Source organism: Varanus komodoensis, unplaced genomic scaffold (genome assembly GCF_004798865.1).
Source record: "Varanus komodoensis strain SLA01 unplaced genomic scaffold, ASM479886v1 scaffold2, whole genome shotgun sequence".
NCBI lineage: Eukaryota > Metazoa > Chordata > Lepidosauria > Squamata > Varanidae > Varanus > Varanus komodoensis.
Genome location: NW_025335568.1, coordinates 53122219 through 53143270, shown reverse-complemented (window position 1 = coordinate 53143270; position 21052 = coordinate 53122219). Strand labels below are relative to the sequence as shown.

Genomic DNA, 21052 nt, shown 5'->3' with positions numbered 1-21052 from the left:
CTGTGGCAAAGCCGCCAGCTAATCCCGGAGGATCCAATGCAACAAAGAACCTTGGGGCCTCTGTACCTTTATTTCAACAGGTGGCCAAGGCCTCCAGGGCAGTGGGGTAGGTGGCTGCCAGAGCTCTGGCTCTCTAGATGAAAGATTCCAGGCTCCAGCTCCGGCGGGCTGCCTCCTAAGACCAGCTTTGCATAAATACTTTTTTAAATTTTTATTTGCATTGACATGTATTTACCGCTCCATTCCCATAGACTTTGGGCACTGATGGGGTGAGGCAGAGGATAAAGAGCAACAGAGTCTGATCCTAGTGGTGGCGAGAAAGCAGCGAGGGAAGGGCTCCCAGGAGGGTTTCTTGGCCAAGAGCGCTCAGAAAAGCGGAGCCGGCACTGTCTCGGTAGTGATGTCAGCCCTGGTAACACGACTTCAGGGGCAGCACCCCTCAGCCCTTTCCACTCTGCAGGCCGGGCAAACGTGGCAACCAAATAAGGCACGTGCAGAAAGGTACAGGAGGAGGTCAAAGGAAACGTCATGCCATCCAAGTTCCTTGCAATTGCTTGTTTCTTCTTGGTGTGAATTTGAGCCTTGGCCCAGAAACCAGGAACAGACCAGCGGAACTTACAGTGCTTCTGAAATGTGCCCAGGTTTTGATGAGCTTGTACTGTCTGAGCGAGTTCCCCAATCAACAGAGTTAAGTACCAGACACTGAACCTGCATAGCTATCTGTCTGGACACTGGGCAATCTACTAGTCCACAACGCAGCATTCCCGAGGCATCCCACAGGACTGTGAAGCCTCCTGTACCTCTAGACTTTGACTCCCCAAAATTTGGAATGAGGAAGCAGCCATCATGAGATGTTTGTACCAGTCGTGAGATCTTGCCAGATGACACACACCAGGATGTCAAAGTGACCACCGGGAGACATTTCCAAATGCTGCGTGTGCTTATATGCTGTGGCTCTCCCTGGGTCCTACCAGAGGTCTTCCCCCGCTGACCCGCCCCCCCAAAACGCTGCTCAGTGGCAAAGTCCAGGGACTGACCAAGGATCTCTGTGTGCAAAGCTGACTCCTGCTGTCACGTTCCTGCCCCCTCCCTGCTCATTTGGAAGTAAAACCAAAAGGCATCACTTCTCATAACTAGCATCTTGCACCTTTAACTACCAGCCAGAACAACAACGCACCACAGGTCCATGTTTCATTTTTAGTTATCATCCTCATGCTTTAAGGTCCTTTTTAGTCTATTGATTTGCAATCGAGACCTCTGGCCTTTAAATTCATTTCTCCAATAATGTAATAGATGCTTCTGCCTATAAGCTGAAGCACGAAGAGACGATGTCTGTGAAATCAATCATCCACCATTGACAAGTCTGGTTAAATTATCAGGTTGTGTATAATTTTATTTGAGTGTAGGAAAATGAGTGTTACAGCCAAGAGTTTGGTGGGGTTTTCTTTCCTGAGATGATGATTTATTCCTTTTGGCTTCAATAGCTTTGGTGTCAGGCATATTTTATATTTCTCCAGCTTTGACACTTCAAACATTCGATTTCCCTTTGCAACTTCCAAGCTCAAACGTGTTTCCCATTATGGATATTCAAGTGACGGCAACGCATACACTGACTCATGAAGCTGTTTTTTATTCTCACAAAATACATAACCCCATTTGAATAAAATACAGATGGCCTCCAATGTGTTAAACATAGCAAATTTGCCATTTTCTTTTCCACCTCTCTCCACCCCCTCCTTCCCCACTGCTTCTCCTGTTTCCAGCCTGGGATTGTCTACTTGACAGCTATATGAAATCTTTTCACCCCAAGCTTGAATACATCAGAGATGTAACGACAGTGCAACATTTGAAATGTCATTAATGTTTTGTCTGCAATACAAACGATTATGTTTGGGTAGAAGAAGATGGGGGTCAAGATGCAGAATGTGAAGACTTTATCTAGGAGGCCTTAGGCTGGATTCAGATCACGGAATTCTTTTTTTCATCACCTACATGGGCTGGCTTTTGTGGGTGCAATTTATAAAGCATGCCGAACTGCAGTAGTACAGCACAGACATGGTACACAAGAGGTCACCGTTTCAGTCCCAGTTTAGAATATGATCAGCTAGCACAAGAGTGAGCCACATGCACCCCTGAGGAAAGAAATACGGCCTTTTGCACAATTTCAGAAGCCCTCAGCCTCATTCCAACAGCTCTCTGCACGTGATCAGTTCAGATTTCTAGCAAGAAAAACCCCTTCCTTTTGTACACTGCTCCATATCTGGGCAAACTCTGGAGCAGCAAGCAGTAAAAAGATAAAACAGATATAAGAATAGAAACTCCATTTAAAACAGGATAACGTTAAAACTGTGGCTGACTTCCTGAAACAAAGGCATCTTTTGCAGGTTCCACAACCAACACAGTGAGCGGGTTCACACAGTACAGTAAGCCATATTGGTTTATATGCTAGGGATGGCTTGTTGGATTGTCTGAATCTGGCAGCATGGTTTGTTATCCACACTCAAGCTACTCTGGCTTATAAGCCCCCATGTCTGGCCAGTTGGTTGCATATAGTCACAACTAGAGACTGCCTGTCTTCCAGACCTCTAGGGGTTCCCTAGAAGTGGAGCTGCCACACTGAGGGCTCCTCTTTTGGTAGACTCCTGAACCACCTGGAGCATGCCCTCACCTGACCTTGGTGACCTCCGTAAAAGGTTCTAGCCACCTTTTAATCACAGACTCTCAAAGCAGTGTACGATTCTAAAACCTGACAGACTGCAGAGCATCAACATGTAAATGTCTTAAAAGCAGAGCAAGGAAACTAGGAAGAACAACGATTATCATAAGCACTTGAAGGCAAAACCAAACTACTTCCTTCTCCCAGAAAGGCAAGTAGTCTAAGCACCTTGGAAAAGTAAATACTTTGAGAAAGTTATGCACAGTTCATGCAAAATTCATGCCATCTTTCTCACACAGATTTTCTACATAGATTGGGACCCAGGTGGGGCAGGTTTGGCCCACTATCTCGGGGTTTTAGATCACTGACCTAAAGGCAAAACTGGGGATAAAAGAGGGACAATGGGACAATGATTTGCCTGGGACACATTCCACAATATATGGACTTCACCGGTAACCAGAACAAGCATATGTCATTGCATTCAATCAGCTTCATCAGTTTCATCTTTGTTTGTTTTGTCTCCCCATTTCAAAGATTAGAGATAGACAGGCAAACTGAGGAAAGACTTCTGCAACTTCAGGACTAGTGAGACAAAAAGAGAACAGTTGGGGCAGACTTCTGGGCTGCCAAGCCAAAAATTATGGCTGAGCAAGGTTTTATTTGCATGCAGAGATCATCAAGTATCCAGAGGCTGGAACTGCACGAAGCAGCAGGATTGAGGAACCAAAGGAGTGTAAACACAGACAGACCTGGCCTGCAAAAAGGAGCAGAGGAAATTCATAAGGAGCTGGGAACTCAAACAGCATGAGCTGTGCTGTATCCTGATTTGGCTTTGGGGAATTAAAAATTAATCCTTTCTCGAGCCTCTGAGTGGAATTTCTCGTACTGTTTCTGTTATGAAGCCACAACCAGTTTAGCACATGGAGCAAGCATCTACCATGTCTTTGTTCAGGCCTGACTGATATATTTCTTCTTTTGACACTTTCTATTCCCCTATTCCCTTTACACATCACCTGTCGGATTAGATCTCTTTGCCAGCCTGTGCCAGAAGCATGATTTTAAGCACTCATATCCTCCACATAGCCGCATGGAGCCAAAGTCTCTAGTCTTCAGCTGTTATGGGCAAGTCCTGTGTTGTTTTCTGCATGGCTTGAATTATCGATGCCGTGTATCACTTAGACCGCCATTTTATATCTTTACCACACAAGCACACACAGGGTTTTCTCAGCAGCATCCGTACAGTGCGTATACTCCATGTACTCCATCTCAGCAAAGCAGAATTTCCTAGTCGCCTAGGGGTGACACACAACACAAAAAGATGACTCAGAGACATTTCATAATGCCATGTAAAACCTTTTCCTGAAGTTCACTAGGTTCATTGTTTTTCCAGAGGTACTACATCTCCAAGTACTGGTGTTGTGGAGCAGCATTAAGAGAAGTTGTTGAATTTCTGGCCTCCTGTTGGGGTTCCCAGTGGTTTCTGTTTGGCTACGATAGAAAACAAGATGCTGTGATGCCTCTCTTAAGGCTTAGTCAATGCCAGTAAGAACTTTAGGCCAAAATATATGGGTATTTACGGTATTTTGGCCCTCTCCCTTCTGCTTCTGGTCCTGTATCCTTTGGCCCTGGTCTTAACTAGAAGAGGTCCCCAAGAGCATTTTGAAGTTGAATTGGGCCTACAGGTGGAAAGATGTTCTCCACCTCATCACAGCCCTTGCAAATGGATTCCTTCTGTTGATTCTTTTCCAGGATCTGGCATTTCCCCATGCAACAAAAGCCTTCTTCCTCCCCAAATCAGTAGGTCTACACTGATTGAAGAGTAAAGGATCAAAAAGAAGATGAAGCCCACATCCTTTGACATACTGTATGGTCTTTTGATTTTCCATGGCTCCCCACCCACCCTCAGCGACACCAAAAAGATACTGGGATTCAAAATATACTCCTGTTAAACATTAAGCTCCGTAGCATGTGGTTTGTGGCCACAGAAAGAGGCAGGATGAGAGAAATGACTCAGGAGCTAAAACCAATCCCAGAAGTGAACTTTGGAACTAATGGACTGTCAGTGCAGACCATTGGAATGCTACGCTTTGGACTGGCACTTCTACAAATGAGGTTGAGACGTCCTTTGGGACCTGGTATCAACCTACAGCATAAATATAGCACTTGAAGTCATAACAAATATCCTTAAAAGTATAAGTGACAGTTCAAACTATTGCTGCTGCATCTTAGCTTCTTTGGGAAAGAAATATGCATTCGAAAAACAGGTTGAGGAGCAAATTAGAGGTGGAGAAATAGTCATTCTTTCCATACACTTGGCTCTGTTTCTGTTTCACTCAGCCTGCTGCCCCCCCTCCACCCGCTTGGCTAATAGTTTTTGGGAAGTTCGTACTTGATTTGGTCAGATGCTACTGAGCCATGCAGCTTTCTATAGTATCTCATTTCACAGCTCAGTTATTAACTGTGAATTAAACATTTCCTTTCGTTTGTTTCAAAGTTAACTAAAGGGCTGTTCTTGCTTCATGCAATTTTTGTTCCTTTCAATCATTTCCTTTTAGTGCAGGGAACCCATAGGCTTCCCCTATTTAATTCTCTCCACCCATCATGGAAAGTTATCATTAAAACAAATGCTGTCATGAAAAAACCTCTTCTCGCAAAGGATTTCTTTCCCACAATCCAAATCCCATCACTCCTGAGGTTCCAAAGACATTCCCATGTACTTTTTATAGCAGAACTTACACAGAAGTAGGATACAATGAACCGTATGCTACACTCTCAGGCCCGTGCTCATGGAAACAAACACCAGGATGTAATGAGGGGCAGGAATTCATTTGCACAACAAGGCAGCTTATGCTTGCTAGGATGGCCCCAGAAAGTAGCTTAAGCTGGAACAAGTTTCTTTCCAGAAGTGCTAAGGAGGAGTAGTTTCCAGCAACACTACCATTCGCTTCTGTTAGGACCACAACAGTGTTGGATGTCACCCGCTATAGTCTGCACTACATAAAAAAAACTTCTCGGACTTTGTCACCTGCTCAATGCTAGATAATCAGTGCAAGTTTCAAGCAGTCATCATTAAGAGTCACATTAAGAGGAGGGAGCCTGTCACCCCCAAGTTGATACTTTGGCTTTCAACTTTCATCCGCAGTACCTAGCATGGTCACTGGAAGCCCATCAGAGGAAGGGAGGAGCAAGCAATCAATGCAATCAGTAGCAGGAAGGGCCGTAGAGATCAGTACTTGCTTGCCAAATCCTGGTCCACTGTGTAATGTGAAGGAAGGGAGCAGCCAGGAGGCAAAATGATCCCCTTCAATGTAACTGGTAGCATCCACAGCTCAGTGATCTATTACTGCCCTTGCCACATTTTCTTACAGTCCTTATGAACAGAACATGATGCATCTTAGACAGGAAAATGTCCTGTAAAACAGCATTTCCCAACCAGCCACGCATGTCTAAACACGTACAGGATTGTTCCCTAAAGGTGTCAGATTGCCAGGATACCCTAGGGCAGAAAATAACTCACGGAGGAGAGCTGGAATTTGCTGACTGGTTTACAGTTGTTGAGAATCTCTGCATCTGTGTGGAATAAACAAAACATGCTGACATCAAAACAAAAAACTAACTCCAAATTGCCATTGCACTTTTAATGCTTAATTTCAGTTCTTAATTCTGACTTGACCCCATCTCAACTTTAGGCCCAAGAACCAACAAGATTATCAATTATTTGGAAAATATTGGTACATAGAAGCGAAGTTAACTGAAATCCAATACAAAAGCAGTTTTGCCCACATGGGCTGGTTAAACACTAAAGAAAACCAAACAGCCATTGGTAAGAACAGAAAAGGAAGTTTACTTACATAGCTTACATATGTAGAAATGCATCTAGGGTAATCTTGGTTTCAAAGGCGGATCTCTTGCTGGTTCAAAGGCAGGAAGGGAGAAAGAACACATAAAAAGAAAGTGGGGAAGCAAAAGGCAAAAAGAGGCACGCCCCTCCACACAGTTCTCTGTCTGGTTTTAACCTTTCCTTTCCCTCACTGGAAAATTGCATGCAAAGTTACACTATTCCCAACCGGATTTTCTATTCTGTGTGTGCTCCAATGTTTTTCCCATTCACTAGGACCATCTTTTAATAAACATTGCTCAAGATGCACAGGGCAACCCTTCTGCTGAAGTGAGTAAGCCTCTTGCAGGAAGAGAAGCTGTATACGTTGGGATCTCTCGGTTAAGGTGACTCCATTTAATGAAATTGCTGAATCATGTCTTTCAGAAACGTGGAGGGGAGTTCATGTGGAGGATGTCAGTATCTTTCTGGAAAACCTAATAGCTACTTTTAGAATCACCACTGGCCATCCATTAGTCTACCATAGGCAATTTTCATAAGAAAAGCCATGCTGGATCAAACCAATGGTCCTTCCAGTTCCACACTCTGTTCACACAGAGGCAAACCAGCTGTCCACAGGAACCCTAAAGCAAGTTGGATACAGGATCTCAACCTGCCCAAGCTCCTCAGCAATTGGTATACACAGGCATGGAGCCTCTAGTAATGGAGGTAGCCCGAAGCCAGCAAGGCTAGTAGCCACTGATTGCCTCCTCTTCCATGACTAGCAGCATACTTGTCCTTGAATGCCAGTTCCACTAACTGCATGTGTGCTGGTTTTCTTTAGCTTTGAAGATGGGGGATCATCACTAGAATGCGCCTGAAATAAGAAAGCCAATAAGGAACAAGCCAAGTGATGATTAGCAAAACAGAAGACACAAATGAACTGAAATATACACTTATTGTTTTTGAGTAACTGATTCATGAAAAGCCTAGCCTTGGTTATCTAAACTTTGCCAACATTCCAGCTGGTGTACATATGCTTCTTTCTGGTAAGGTGGTGTAATTCTCTCCTTTCCAATTTCAGCCTAAAAGTTCTTGCTTTAGTGCTCCCTTCTTATGTTTTCTTACATTCCTGGAGGATCAGTGCTAGAGTAGAGTTCCTTGGATTGCCAAAGCTCCTTATATCCTCCATTTTGGTGACCGTGCTTCAGAAAGGATATTGTAGAGCTTGAAAGGGGGCAGAAACTACTTCCATTTTGATTCAGCTAAGCTGATCAACTCCCCAGTGGGGAAATACTAAAAGTTTGCAAAAGGATAGAGGAATCTACAAGTATGCATCTTTATAATATGAGAACTCAGAATCATCCAGTGAAGATAAATGGTGGAAATCAGTACAGATAAAAAGAAGTGCTTCTTCAGTCAAATCATGGAATTTACTCCCACAAGTTGTAGTGGTGGCAGCAAATTTGGATGGCTTTTATAGACAAATTCATGGGGGAGATGGCTAACAATGTCTAGTCAAGATGGCTATATATTGTCACTAGTGTCACTAGTGACAATATATATTGCCATTATATATTGTCACTAGGAAGTAACATTTTGTGTGCCCGTAGTTTGGGAACATAAGCCAGAGGTTGTTACTGCATTAATGACTGTTATGGGGTTTCCTTTGGGGCATTTGATTGATTGCTGTGCATACAGAATGCCTAAATAGGATTTTGTTTGATTCAGCATGGCTTGTTATATTAATGCCCACAGGAAACATTCACTAACGGACACTACAACAAGATTTTCACAATTTTCCAAAGAATAAGATCAAAACAATGATCAGTCCCCACAGCTACTCATGAAAAATGCTGCACAGAGAAGAAAACAAAGATATTTCGGAAGGCATGGCTAGTGCTGGGTTCGCACAACACAACAAGCAATTTTGCATAGTGACCACAGTTCACATCTTTTACCATGATCCAACTGACAGATGATCAAGTATTTTCTATAGTTATCATGGTTTCTATCCTCCCTGTTCAGTTCTTCCACTCTTGGCATGTATCTCATCAGCCGCCACATCAGAAATTCAGTCCCAAGGTGCACTGTTACCTGCCCACTTTGCTTGCTTCTTCTTCAGTGGTCTGCTCATAGAGGCTGGATAATTGGAGCGTCCAATGCAGTTGCTGATCTTTCCAGGGGATTCTTTGGTAGTTGCATACCAGGACCATGGAAACCATGATCCTGGGAACAGACAGCATGACAGGCCACGGTGGTACATAGAAACTATAAAGCAAACTGTTGTTCCTTATCTGGCTTTCCAACAGCCAAACTTAACCATGGTGAAATGCCCCAGTTGGGTTCAGACAATGACAGACTAACAATAGTTTAAAAAAAACCACACACACTATGGCTTTTCAGGTTGTCCAAACCCACCCAGTATAACAATCACTTCTGATATGTAATTCTGATGGATAATTCCTTATGGATAATTCCAGTCATTCTCTTTCTCCCATTACCTCCTTTGGACAAGTGATATGGTAAAAAAAAACCCAACCCACTAATGAACTGTTCTTCAGTGTTTTTACAACATAGGGAAGAACCACATGCCCTACAATGTACCACAAAAGCATGTCTAGGAATTTAATTTTTTCTGTGTGTTTCTTTCCCAGCTAAGTACACTTTACTCAGGCCATGCTTTAGACAGGTCTCCACAACAAACTGCCTCACAGAGCAAGCCTGTATTGGGGCTTTGTGGCCACCTTTTTGAACTGAAACAGTTTATTTCATAAGTAAAATCATACAAAGGGAGTTCACTGATAAAGACATTAAGCCAGAAGTAAAGAATAAAACCAGTATAGGCAGTTTACAAACAAAAAGATCATTAAAAAGCAACAAATTTCACCCGGATTAAAATGATAGACATGCAACAATACAAACTTATGTAAGTTTTGACAGAAAAAAGACTGCAATTCTCAGAAGTTGTACAGAAGCGGGTGGAATATACATCTAACTGACGGATAGACACACAGCTCCAACGTGTGCTGTGGCCAGAACAGGGCCGGCCCCGTCACAGCCTTCTTAGGGGTTGCTTCTGTCATGTGACCTGCTTCCAAGGAGGTCCATCAAGCCTGCTTCTTACCAAGTTTCTGCAGGATGACCAAGATACACCTTTTAGAGGGGCTTTCCTTGATGAATCTAGGGTGTGATTCTAGGCATAATTCAACAGAAAAGATTCTACCACTCCAACTAGCCAGTACAAGTTTCTAATTATACAAATATACAAATATCTCTTGAATCAAAATTACGGTTGTTTGCCAACAACTCCATTAACTGGTCATGTTTTACTTCCTCGAAAACGTTCCCATAGTCAATAAAGCAAGCAGACATACTCATCTTACCATCTCACCAACTCACTAAGTATATGAATGCAGTATGATGCGTCCCTGTTTCCAAATCCTCCTCTGAATCCGAATTGAGTGCCTCCTGCCCACTCCTCACTTTTCTTGTAAAGTCCTTATTTTTAAGGAAACCTTAACCAAATGGCTCTTCAAATGTATTGTTCTGTAGTTATTGCAAATGTCAACATTTTCCATTTTAGGTAATGTAATAAAAATTGACCAAGTTTCAGGGGTGATCCCAGGTTGTAGATTTGGTAGAAAAGATTGACTAAACAATTTTTAAAAATCCTCTGCTATTAATTGTAATATTCTGCCAAAAAAACAAAAACGAAAACCCACCCTAACCTAATCTAGGAACCTTGTCATTGTTTTTAGCCATACTGAATTTCAATACTCATTATCCAAGTTTTTCATGATGGAATTTGCAATAAAACTGAAACAAATGAGAATAGAGGGCTGACATTTCTGAAGAATGCTGTCTCTTCTAGACAAAATCCTACCTTCTCCTCATTTCTCACCATCCCATTTGTTAAATGGCCTGGTACATTGTTCATTTCAGAAGTTGACAGTTCACTTTGCACTGTGTAAATAATATCTCTCTCTTCTGATCTCAGGAATTTTATTTCCCTTTTAGCCCAGGGATCAATTGTTTAGAACAGAGCCGGTGTCTTCTTTCACTTCCCTACCTTAGAACTGCAGGAAGCTGTTGGAAGAAGCCAAGGGAATGTATAAACCAGTCAAAATTCAGAACAAATGATAAAAATGCTTTCAGTGCAAGGAAACCCTATACATGTACAGCTATCTGCCAGTACGGATCCAGTATGGATCAATCCTGCTGGACAGCTTTTATGTATCTTCCTCTCCTGTGGGTCTTTTTAATGTTTTAATGTTCATAGGATCCAGTGCAAACCTGAATTGGAAAGGATGCCAGACTGGACCACTTTGCCTCTCTGTCCACATTTATATTAGGTAACTGTTATTTTCTGTCATGTTCTAAGTTTATCAACCCTAAATGAACTTGTTCCACTACATTTATAAACAGCTCTTTATTCAAAGAGCTTAAGATGTTATGCACAGTTTTCCATGCACTGCCTGTGGTCCAAGGTCATCCAGAAACTTCACCACTGAATGGGGATTTGAACCTGAATGCTCAGGTGTAGTCCAAACACTATCCACCACACTACACAGCTTTTTATATGCTGCGTAATCTCAAAGGGTTTTGGTATGCTGCAACAGAAGGGGAGTGAAGAGGAGACTAAGGTATGAACTGTGTCCTTGTTTGAATATCAATCAAGCCACGAACATGGTACGTCAAGGATGCTGAAATCACCCCAAGAAAAGTAGTAGTCAGATGGTAAACAAAACTTCAAACGAGTGAACAAACAAGCAGGATGGCGTGTGGTGCCAAATGACCCAGTGATGGCATTTTTCTGCCTCCTTTGTTGTCCATCCACTGAGAAGCAGGGAGTTTTGTGCCTTGGCACAGAGAATATACTCTGAAGGCACCGAGAGGAGCCACCATGAGGAGATCATTCTGCAAGCAGTGGAAATTCTAATGGGGACAGTGCTTGGAGGCCAAGCCCTGCTTCTGCAGAAACCAAGGGGACTCCAAGGGGACAGCCATGGCTCCTCTGTGAGCTAATTTAGGCCTGTAGGCCAGAGGTTTGACATTCCTATCATAGCTGAACAGCAATAATCTCACCCACTCACACATTTTCAATAGGTTTATAATACTAGATACCCTATGCAGGGTACTGTAGTAATTGTTCATGGTGATGTGCACTTTAGAAACTCTTATGTGCTACACACCTTTAAAATGTTATTATTTGGTAGACAGCAGTACTGTTTTAATCTCTATCCCTCCCAAAGCTCTATGGATGGTTTTCAACAATATTTATTTAATTTATAGACCACGCCAATAGCCCTGTTAGGGCTCTCTGAGTGCTGTACATTTAATTAATCTACAATATGCTTGTGGTTGTTCAGATCATAAAGGCTGTCAGAGCTCCGGGTGAACCACCCACCAGCACAAAGCTGGGCTAGATACACAAATGCTCTGAGTTTGGCATCATTTGCACCTTACCTCAAATCAATGGGAGAGAAGGGGAATATTTGGCTTTTTTTTTTCAGGTGTGGCTCCTGTAATTGTTAAACCCATTTCAGCCTGTTTGTGAAATATTATATTCTAGTCTCACACCACATTTGTATTGATTCAATTTGTACAGGCTTGTTTTATACATTTACTCTTGTATGCTTTTTGATTTCAGGCTCTGTTAACCAGGTTGAATTTTGTAGACAAAGCATTCCGTATGCAAACAAGTCAAGCTGCATGCCACACAGCCATTCTATAAAAGATTGCAGCATCTATTCTTAGTCAGCTGACTCGAGAAGAGCCCCATTAAAGGGAGTACTGTATTTCAGAATAAATGGGCTCAGGAATATGATCCTGTGTAAAACAAAAATGCAGTACAGAAAAAAGAAATCACAGCCATTGCAAAAACTAGCTCATCAATTTCATTTTATTTTCTTACAAAAATAAACATTTTCAAAATGTACAAAAGATTCTGAACGCACAAACCAGAAAAAGCATGACATTTGTCACTTTTAACATTTTCTTATTTGCTTTCACTGAAAGCGTATTATTTAGACACACTTTACTTATGAAAAGATTTTGATATTTGTATTGCATTATTAAGGCTCTGGTTCATCTGCTGTTGTTAAGATCATTTGTTCTTAAAGCTAGTAAGCAGCACCTTCAAAACTCCAAAGACTCAGTAGCAGAAACGCATCTTTTGTACAAGAACCTGAAAAATGTGCTGTTCGTTATTCTCAGTTGCTCTCCTGATGTGTGAGCGATACTGTGAATACAAATGGTCAGTCCAAACATGTTGCTCCTGCCTTGCATCAAGTGTTCTGAACAATAGTTATACCAGATTTCTTTAAGGCAAGACAATCCAGTGGACCCAACAGCAGTCCAAAATATCTTTCATAGTAGAGTCCCAAGGAAAATAACATGGATAGCCCATTCCATGAACCTGAGTATCCAAGCATGACCATCCATGCAGAATGTCAATGGCACAATTCGTCCCGTGTATCAAAACCTTTATAAAAATGTTTAAATCAAATTAGCATCAACTATTCAACATTAACCATTATTCTGGGACTAAACAAATGAAACATGCCATTGGACTTTGATGGATGAATTTAGGATTGCATGAATCCAACTGCAGGGCTTTCCCCCTCCTTTTAAGTCCCATTGTCCTAATCTGCCATATGCAAGAAATGAAACCCAAGAGAAACTGTGTGAATTGGTGCACACTTGATTGTCAAAGATCCAACTGGATTATATAGGATAAAGTAAAACAGGCGATAATTGCCCGGAACTGTTGAAGTCCCCCAAGAAAGAGTAGGGTTAGCTCTCACCTTAGCAATGCCCTATACCCTTTTACTTTCCCTAAACGAAAAATCCCATACAAGTTAAGACAGATATTTTTTTCTGTTTAAAACTGCACTGGACTTTACCCTAAATGCATAATGTGTAAACTGAAGCAGCTAGGGCTGAAGCACTATTTGGTGCGTTCACAGAGATAGATGTAACATGGGTGTCTGCAGCATGCAGCTTACTTTATTCTACCCATCAAAGTGATCGACATCTTCCCAGTTCATTTCTTAAAGTGAAAGTTGACAGCATTATTTCATCTACAAACCCTAGGCCTGCATTGTTTAGTTGATTAATGCATTTGATTAAAAACATGTTAATCAACTGAAAAGGTGCTCTTGTTCAACATGATAGAAAACTTAATCAAGAAATAGTTATACAACCTGCAGATGGAAAGTGCTATCTTTAAAAAGACATTCTTTCCAGTGGTGATTTTGGGGCAGATGTCCAGGGACCTACCTACTCAGCAGAATGAGCAGGAGGGCTCCAGATGTGACGGCATTAGTTTATTATATTTTCTTGTAAGTGAAATAATACATATCACCATATAAAGAAAAATCCATCCCATGCATCAACCAACACATATGGCTATTGTTTATTTTAGTTTAGTGCCTGTGGACTGTAATATGTCTCTCGGTGCCTGCCAGGCTCAATGCCCTCCTGATTTTTATTTTTCTTAAAATACTTCCAACATTTTAACATAGAAACACTGGGAGACTGCAAAGCCAAGGGCTACCCTGCAGCACCACCTTTATTTGGACTCACAAAAGATAGACTATGCTTTGGAGAGCAAACCCACTGCTGCCTTGGAATCAGCTACTGGGCAAGAGCCTCACCCATAAGCCACTTTATGAAAGCACCCATGAAGGTTCCACAAAATTCAAAATGCGCCCACTGATCAAAATGTTTGGGAACGCCAAACAACTTAACTGCAACACTTCCTTCCTCTATCGAAGCAACAGAGGAATGTTTCTGCTATAATTTTCCTGATCCATGCTATGCATCTGCAAGAAGCAAAGTATGCCCTTTAGTTCTTTTAGGGAGCTTTTTCCCATTAGAACTGATACAGTTAATCAATTAAGGATGCAGTCCTATGCATGTTTTGACAGTAAAGGGCAATGCTGTCTGGAAAACGCTAGGTGTTAGGACTTTTTACTATCTAAACACAGACTGCACCCTACTTTTTTTTAATTGGGTGACAGCAATAATAGATACTAGACTGATCTGGTGCACAAGGACTATGCAAAGTTTGGTCTCTTATATTTGGTACAATAAAGTATTGATTGTCTTCCATGAGGTTTGAACTTTAGCTTTGGAACATACGAAGTTTAACAGTCCTACTTGCTTACATAAATAAAATACCTGAACTGGCAGTTCCAAACTCCCTGTGGAAGGGAAGAATTCTCATCCAAATTGTATGCAAATTGTACAGAGCATGTGTGACCCTACTGAGATAAGCACACTAGGGTGCCTGTCACTTTTCAGCATCCTACGGTGAGCCACACAGTGTATCACATTTTGGATTCTATTCTGCTTCGTAAGACAAAGTCACATTTTTAAAATGTCGTCCTATTGCACATTCATCCTGGTCATGCAGGTCTCTTCTTTAAAGTTTGTTTCACACTCTGTAGATTAGAATGAGTGCTAGTGCAATTCCTTCTCCATCCAAGCTGCCTTGCATGCAACAGCAGTCTGCCTGTGAATGCAAACAGCTGCCACTTCCTGTTACTTGGACTGGGGCTTAACCCTACGCACACTTACAGGGGAGTAAGTCCTATGGAATGTAATAGGAGTTACTCTTGAGTAAACTTGCACAGAACTGGACTTCTACGTCACATTAGCCTTCACTCAATCACTTTCACATAGGTTGTCTTGTCACGATCGGACACAATGGAAGTGGAGCCCATCTTGAAGTAGACAAGATGACGACCTAGGCAGAGAACAAAGAAGAAAATATAGTATTTCTAAAAGGAAACAATTAGTAGAGGGGGGAAGAAACATCCCGTCATGAAAATAACCTTTTAAGGCCGCCCTGGTTATCCCCACTTTTCTTTCACACTCTGTATAGCAAGTCATAACCACAAAGGCTTACAGGGAGATGTCTCAGCAGCTGCTTCTCAGGTTTGTGTTCTCCCTACCTGAAAAATCAGCCAAAACTGGTCATCAGTGGGAAGCACTATATTTATATTCATATTCATTTTGCTGGCCATGGGGTAGCGACGAAGAGGGTTTAAATCCCATTGGGCTTCTATACGTATTATTCCTCATCCTATCTCTTTGTATAGTCCTTTATAGGACCATGGGTGCAATTTATAAATGTAAAAATAAATAAATAAGATGGGGCTGGATTTTTTTAAACACGTGAGCCATGCCATAAATTCATGCCATTTGAGTTCCAAATAATACAGGTAGAAGCTAATGGTAGAATTGCATGTAGCATTAGCTATTTCCAGGTTGCTTTGTACAGTCTGTCTTTCTATATCCCTATCAGATCACTCAGCTCTTCAATGGAGGCCCTCCTTTGTGAACCCCTCCCCCAAATGATGTGGGGGAGGGAGGAATTAGCAAGGAAAAGAGCCTTCTCTCTTGTTGTACTCCACCTTTGAAATTCCCTTCCGAGATAAGTGCGACTGGCACCCACATTATTTTGTTTTCATTGCCAAGTCAAGGTCTTTTATTTAATATTGGTTTTTAGGATTCTGTTTTATTTGGTTTTCCGCTGCTGGTTTTATTGTTGCTATTATTGTTTATCCTTCTCTTTGTACTTTACATTGTAGTTTGTATTAGTATCACTCAATCAGGTTTTCACTGATATTGTTTTATCTATTATTTTTATGTTAGGTGCGGTCCTATGTTTGTGTCTATGGGCTACATAGGCTATGGGGCAGCATATAAATGCAACAAATAAAAAATAAATACAGTATTAAAACCAGTAATACAAGTAATAAAATTAATTAAGCTAATCTTGACTAATGGGTGGAGTGGAAATCTAATTTAAAAATAAATAAAAAATACTGTTGAATTACTAAAACTCACTATCATCCAAATAGATTGAACAAGTGCTTAGAAGCATCAATAATTAAGGGATTAACTGCTGGGGCAGGTAATCACGCTTTCCTCCCCGTGCCAAGGACTGCTGCACGCCAGGATTGCCAAGCGACTTGCTTGTGCAGTAGCTCTTCCTGTCCCCAGCAGCAGCAACCATTGGTAAGGAACAAAAAATCAACAAGAACAACGGTGGGATATAAAGTAAATAAATAAAGTAAGTATGAAATCCTGCAGGCTGAAACAAGGAAGACATGGCAAAATCAAGAGGTAGACCTTGTTTGTGTGTAACACGCCGTTGCCACTCAAAAACTCAAGTTTCACCAACAAAACCTGACTTGAAATCCAACCCTGTATCCCACAAAGGTCCAGCTCACAAATAGTGCCACACCATTTTAAAAATCTCACTTGTGAAGGTCACATGGGAATAGTCTTCTGGAGGGTAGATAAAATGACCATGGGCTTGTTGGCACAAAACAAAATTTAAGCATTGATTGTTTTAAATTGGGTTAATTTCTTCCAAATTGCTTTTCTAGGCAGGAAAGGGATTTTGAAAGTTAATAATAATTAAATAAGCATACTGCTAGCAACATATATGACCTCTGTGGCATCTGTAGCATAAACTTCTCAGAGTTCATTTAAGGCTGCCCTTTGATTAAGACAACATTGTTAGTATCTGCTGGTGCCTAGATAGAAGGACCAAATGCTTTGCTTGTCAAAGGAAGATCCTGCTCGCATTTCATCCAGCTGGAAGCGGTCACCCAGCACATATGCACTAATCTCTATGGAACTCATCATGACTGATAAAGGAAGGGTGCTGGAATGCGTTTTGCAGGATCGCTTCTGCAGCTGCTTGACATTCCTCTACCTTCTGTCTAAGCTTAATACAAAGGACAGCGGCTTGCCCAGATCTTACCTCTCTCAAGTGCTACTATCAGCAACATCACATTGCACTCTGGACACTGCCAAGTTTTTGTACACTCCACAGTGATGTGTTTACCCATACCATGAAGCTCATCATTGGAGGTGCTGTTTTGAGTGCCCCTCCATACCGAGATTTGGCAGCTGACTATTCATAAATGGGTCTTTTCACTGGTCCACTCCCGTCCCTGCATCTGAAATGCCCCTTCCACAGTGAACCTGAAGCCTTTCTTGTTGATCTTTCAGTGCCAGAAAAATTCCATCTTATTCTCTCAGGCATGTTTTAACTCATTGTGTGTTTTTCACTGTCTGGTTGTATTTTGTATTTTATGCTATAAAGTTGGGTTTTGAGCTGTCTTAAATGCAATTGTTTTAGATATCTGCTCCCTTGTTGCTCTTTAAAAATGAGATATCTGCTCATTTTTAAAGGGTTTTTGCTGCTGCATTTATTGTGACTATAATTGTGTAATTATTGTTCTTACTGTATATTGTCCTGAGATCCTAGGGTCTGGGGTGACTTGTAAGTTAAATGAGTAAAATAATAATAAAATAATGCATGGTGGCCGGGAAACTAAAATGCTTTAGGAGCTCAGAGGTGTAGATGGTGACATGCTTGTTGGTGGCACAACTTAGATGGATGCCAAGTCTACAGAAAAATAGGCTGTTTGGCATACTTGTCCTCCTTTATCTGGGAGAGTCTTTCATCCCCAAGGGGCAAGAGTCAAAGAAAAGCTCTCAGTGCCACTGCATCCACAGCAAACATGGCTTGTTTCTCAACTTTGAAATAGCAAGCATCAAATGGAAACCCACTCCAGTAGAAGCTTTCAAGCATGCCCATCCTGGTACTATAGATTAATGGTAACTTTAACTTGCTGGCATTTATTACCTGTCCACGTGGTTTGGTTGGTGAGAACAAAAGCTGAGCACTGTGAATGACTCTCACAAACATCGATGGCTTCTCTAACATCAAATACAGAAAGGAGACACCCCTTGTGATGGTAGGATGGCCAGCACCTGTAATCCTCATTAAGGATAGCAGCTTTGGGCAGCTTCTTGTAATCTAGAAGAACAAAGCAAAGGAAGATCATTGTTCCAAATGTGCAGTTTTTTCCAGCAAGTGAAGCTTCAACATGTACTTAGAAAGTGATTCAACGTTCTTTGCCATTTCCTCAATATATCATGTTGTGTATTTGTGTATTTGTGTGCGTGTGTGTGTTTAATCTTGTATGAAAGAATATCTTGTTGAGATCACTAAGGAGCACTTTGTCAGGAAATGGGTGTGCCAAGAAACTCTCTGCACCCCCTTGGTTCTATCCCTCTCCTCCTTCCTGCGCAACAGAAGCCTTTGATTTCATTGGGGTCTCTCTGGACAGAATGTTCTGCAGAGTGAACAGCATCCACTTGAATGAACAGATGAGGCCACTGCTGATGCACTGAACAGTGGGCTGAATTGTCAGGGCAAGACTCAATCAGGCATTCCCAGCCCACCTTCTGAGTCAGGACAGCATGGCTGTTTTTCTTTTGCCTCTGTAAAGGAAAGACAGGTTTTTAATTAAGCAAACTTCTTTTATTTCTTCTTAAGATTAATACAAAAGGGCAGTTGTTTGAAGGGACCCAGAGAGAAAGACCTGGGTCGGGGGGAGTAACATGAAGTTTGCTTCTTGCCTAGCACCTCTGCACTGCTTGTGGATGAACTGCCCGCACTGGTTGCCATTCAGTCTCCTTTCCTTTTACAGATCCCCCTCTCCTTTTCTTCATGGTATTCACCTCAACATTGTTTTCCAACTGCCTGAGATCTCTAATGAATGCAACAAACAAATTAAACTACTCAGTCATAAATATTCTACTGAGCTACTTGATTCAAAAATCGCTACTCAATTATCATGCGCTTCTAATAGCACCTATGAAGCAAAGTATAGCCAGATTTCCAGTTTCACAGCCTTTGCTAAGTTAGAGTCATTTTGGTTCAAAAGTTTTCACCCTGAAGCTATGAAATGTCAGCACACTGGTATTTTGGAAAGGTTATGTTACGGATGTTTCCAATCTGACAATCACAGAGCAGACTTTTGGCTGCAGTTATATACACTTACCTGAGAGCAGGACCCACTGAAGGCAGCAGTACTTACTAAGAAATTATAATGATATTGCACACAATCTAGGAGGCAATAGATCGGTTTATAAGAGAATCGCTCCTCAAACCATTTACTATGCATTCCATACACCATCTCCTTGGAAAGTATGTGAACTATTTAGTAAACACACATTTGTTTCACAAAGTCCTTGATTTCTTCCATTCTGACAACAAGCATGTAAAATGTAAAGGCACAGCCAGAATGTTGACTCCTGTACTTTCAGTAGTCTACAGAACCAAAATTCTTCACCAAATCAAATCCTGAACTCAAAAATGAATCCTGCAACCTGCATTAAGCAACAATCTTACACCCGTTTACCTGGAAGCACACTTCGCTGGAATCAAAGGGACATACTTCTGAGCACAACAATACTGGGTTGTGCTTTAAGCCAACCATCACAGGGGCTGTTGCCTACTCAATTTGCATAATTTGTTGTCCTTCTGCTACTCAAGGAAGAGTGACAAGAAACTATGAAACACTAAAATTGTGCATCCACAATGAATAGAAATCTTATGCAACACACACACATACAGAGTACTCTGAAATTACACCAGTCTCTGCCCACATATTCTCAATCTCACCTTCTGAATAATAAAGGCTAGAAAGTTGCCTTTGAAATAAAAAAGCAAATACTACTGCACCCAATATTAAAACCCACCCAGTACTGACTTGCAAAACACCCTGCCTTCTTATAATTCTAGCACATTAGGACCAAATTCCATGTTTCATGAATCACGAGATTTGTCCTTGAGTGCAGGATTTTACTTTCACATATCAGTAGCGCAGGAACCGGATTCTGATTGGGGCTGCAGCAGGGGCAAAGGGGGGCATGTTGGCTACTTGTGAAAGAACATTCCTGCGCTCAAGGGCAAGGCACATGATTAATGTCATGTGTCGTTTGGCCCTAATGCTCTATATGCCAGAAAGATGACAACAGACACTTAAGGGGGATTAACTGGAACCACAGCATTACTGAAACTGCAATCTGGAAGGAGACACTTCGTAACTTGAGTCTTGGGTTAAACCAGTGCACGGACATCTCACTTTTCCTTCTCCAAGGAGCAGGTGCGGTCTCCTCTGCCTCCTGGCCCTTTGAATCCAGCATGGCTCAAACTGACTGTAAACTGAGCGCCGTTGTCCGGCTCATCTAACAAACAAGCCCACCTTCCACCCCCGCTGCTGAAGTGCCAAGTTTTTGCTCAAGGCAAAGAAGGAGAGAGTTAGCATGTCCTGGCCTAAGGAGGTGCTTGGGACACACCTCTGCCACAGTCCCACTCTGCCCTCTTTCTGCCTGGCACAGCCAAACCAGTCCCAATCCCTTATCCTGGACAGGCCATGCCAGCCACACCAAATTGGTCCTGGAATGTAAGAAAAACAGTAGCCAGGAGCTCTGGGGGTTTGCATCTCCAATGGCCAGTTTGAGGGAAGAGAAAAATTTGAGCCACTACCCTACCTTTAAGCAATATTGTACAGTTTTGGGATTTTCTGGAGTAAGATCTGTGGGGGCCATGGAGGTGCAGGTGTGACAATGGTTGAAGAACACACAGCATGATTTCCACCAATCCCACTGCTGCAGAAGCACCTATTTTTCTTGACTTCTGTGAAAAGTATCCTGGTAGGGAAGGAAAATCCAGGTATCCTGGCAGGATATCCAGG

General features: G+C 41.9%; 1 protein-coding gene across 1 annotated transcript in view; it reads right to left on the bottom strand.

The window, feature by feature from the left end:
• Window positions 1-12370: 12370 nt before the first annotated feature.
• The window catches only part of PKDCC (protein kinase domain containing, cytoplasmic), a 52790-nt gene continuing 44108 nt past the window's right edge, over window positions 12371-21052 (bottom strand). Inside the window, exons 6-7 of the mRNA XM_044429147.1 lie at window positions 18151-18324; window positions 12371-15228 (exon numbers count right to left, since the gene is read on the bottom strand). Of these exons, the coding sequence (XP_044285082.1) occupies window positions 15143-15228; window positions 18151-18324 (260 nt within the window). The 3' untranslated portion in view covers window positions 12371-15142. The remainder of the gene's footprint in view (window positions 15229-18150; window positions 18325-21052) is intronic.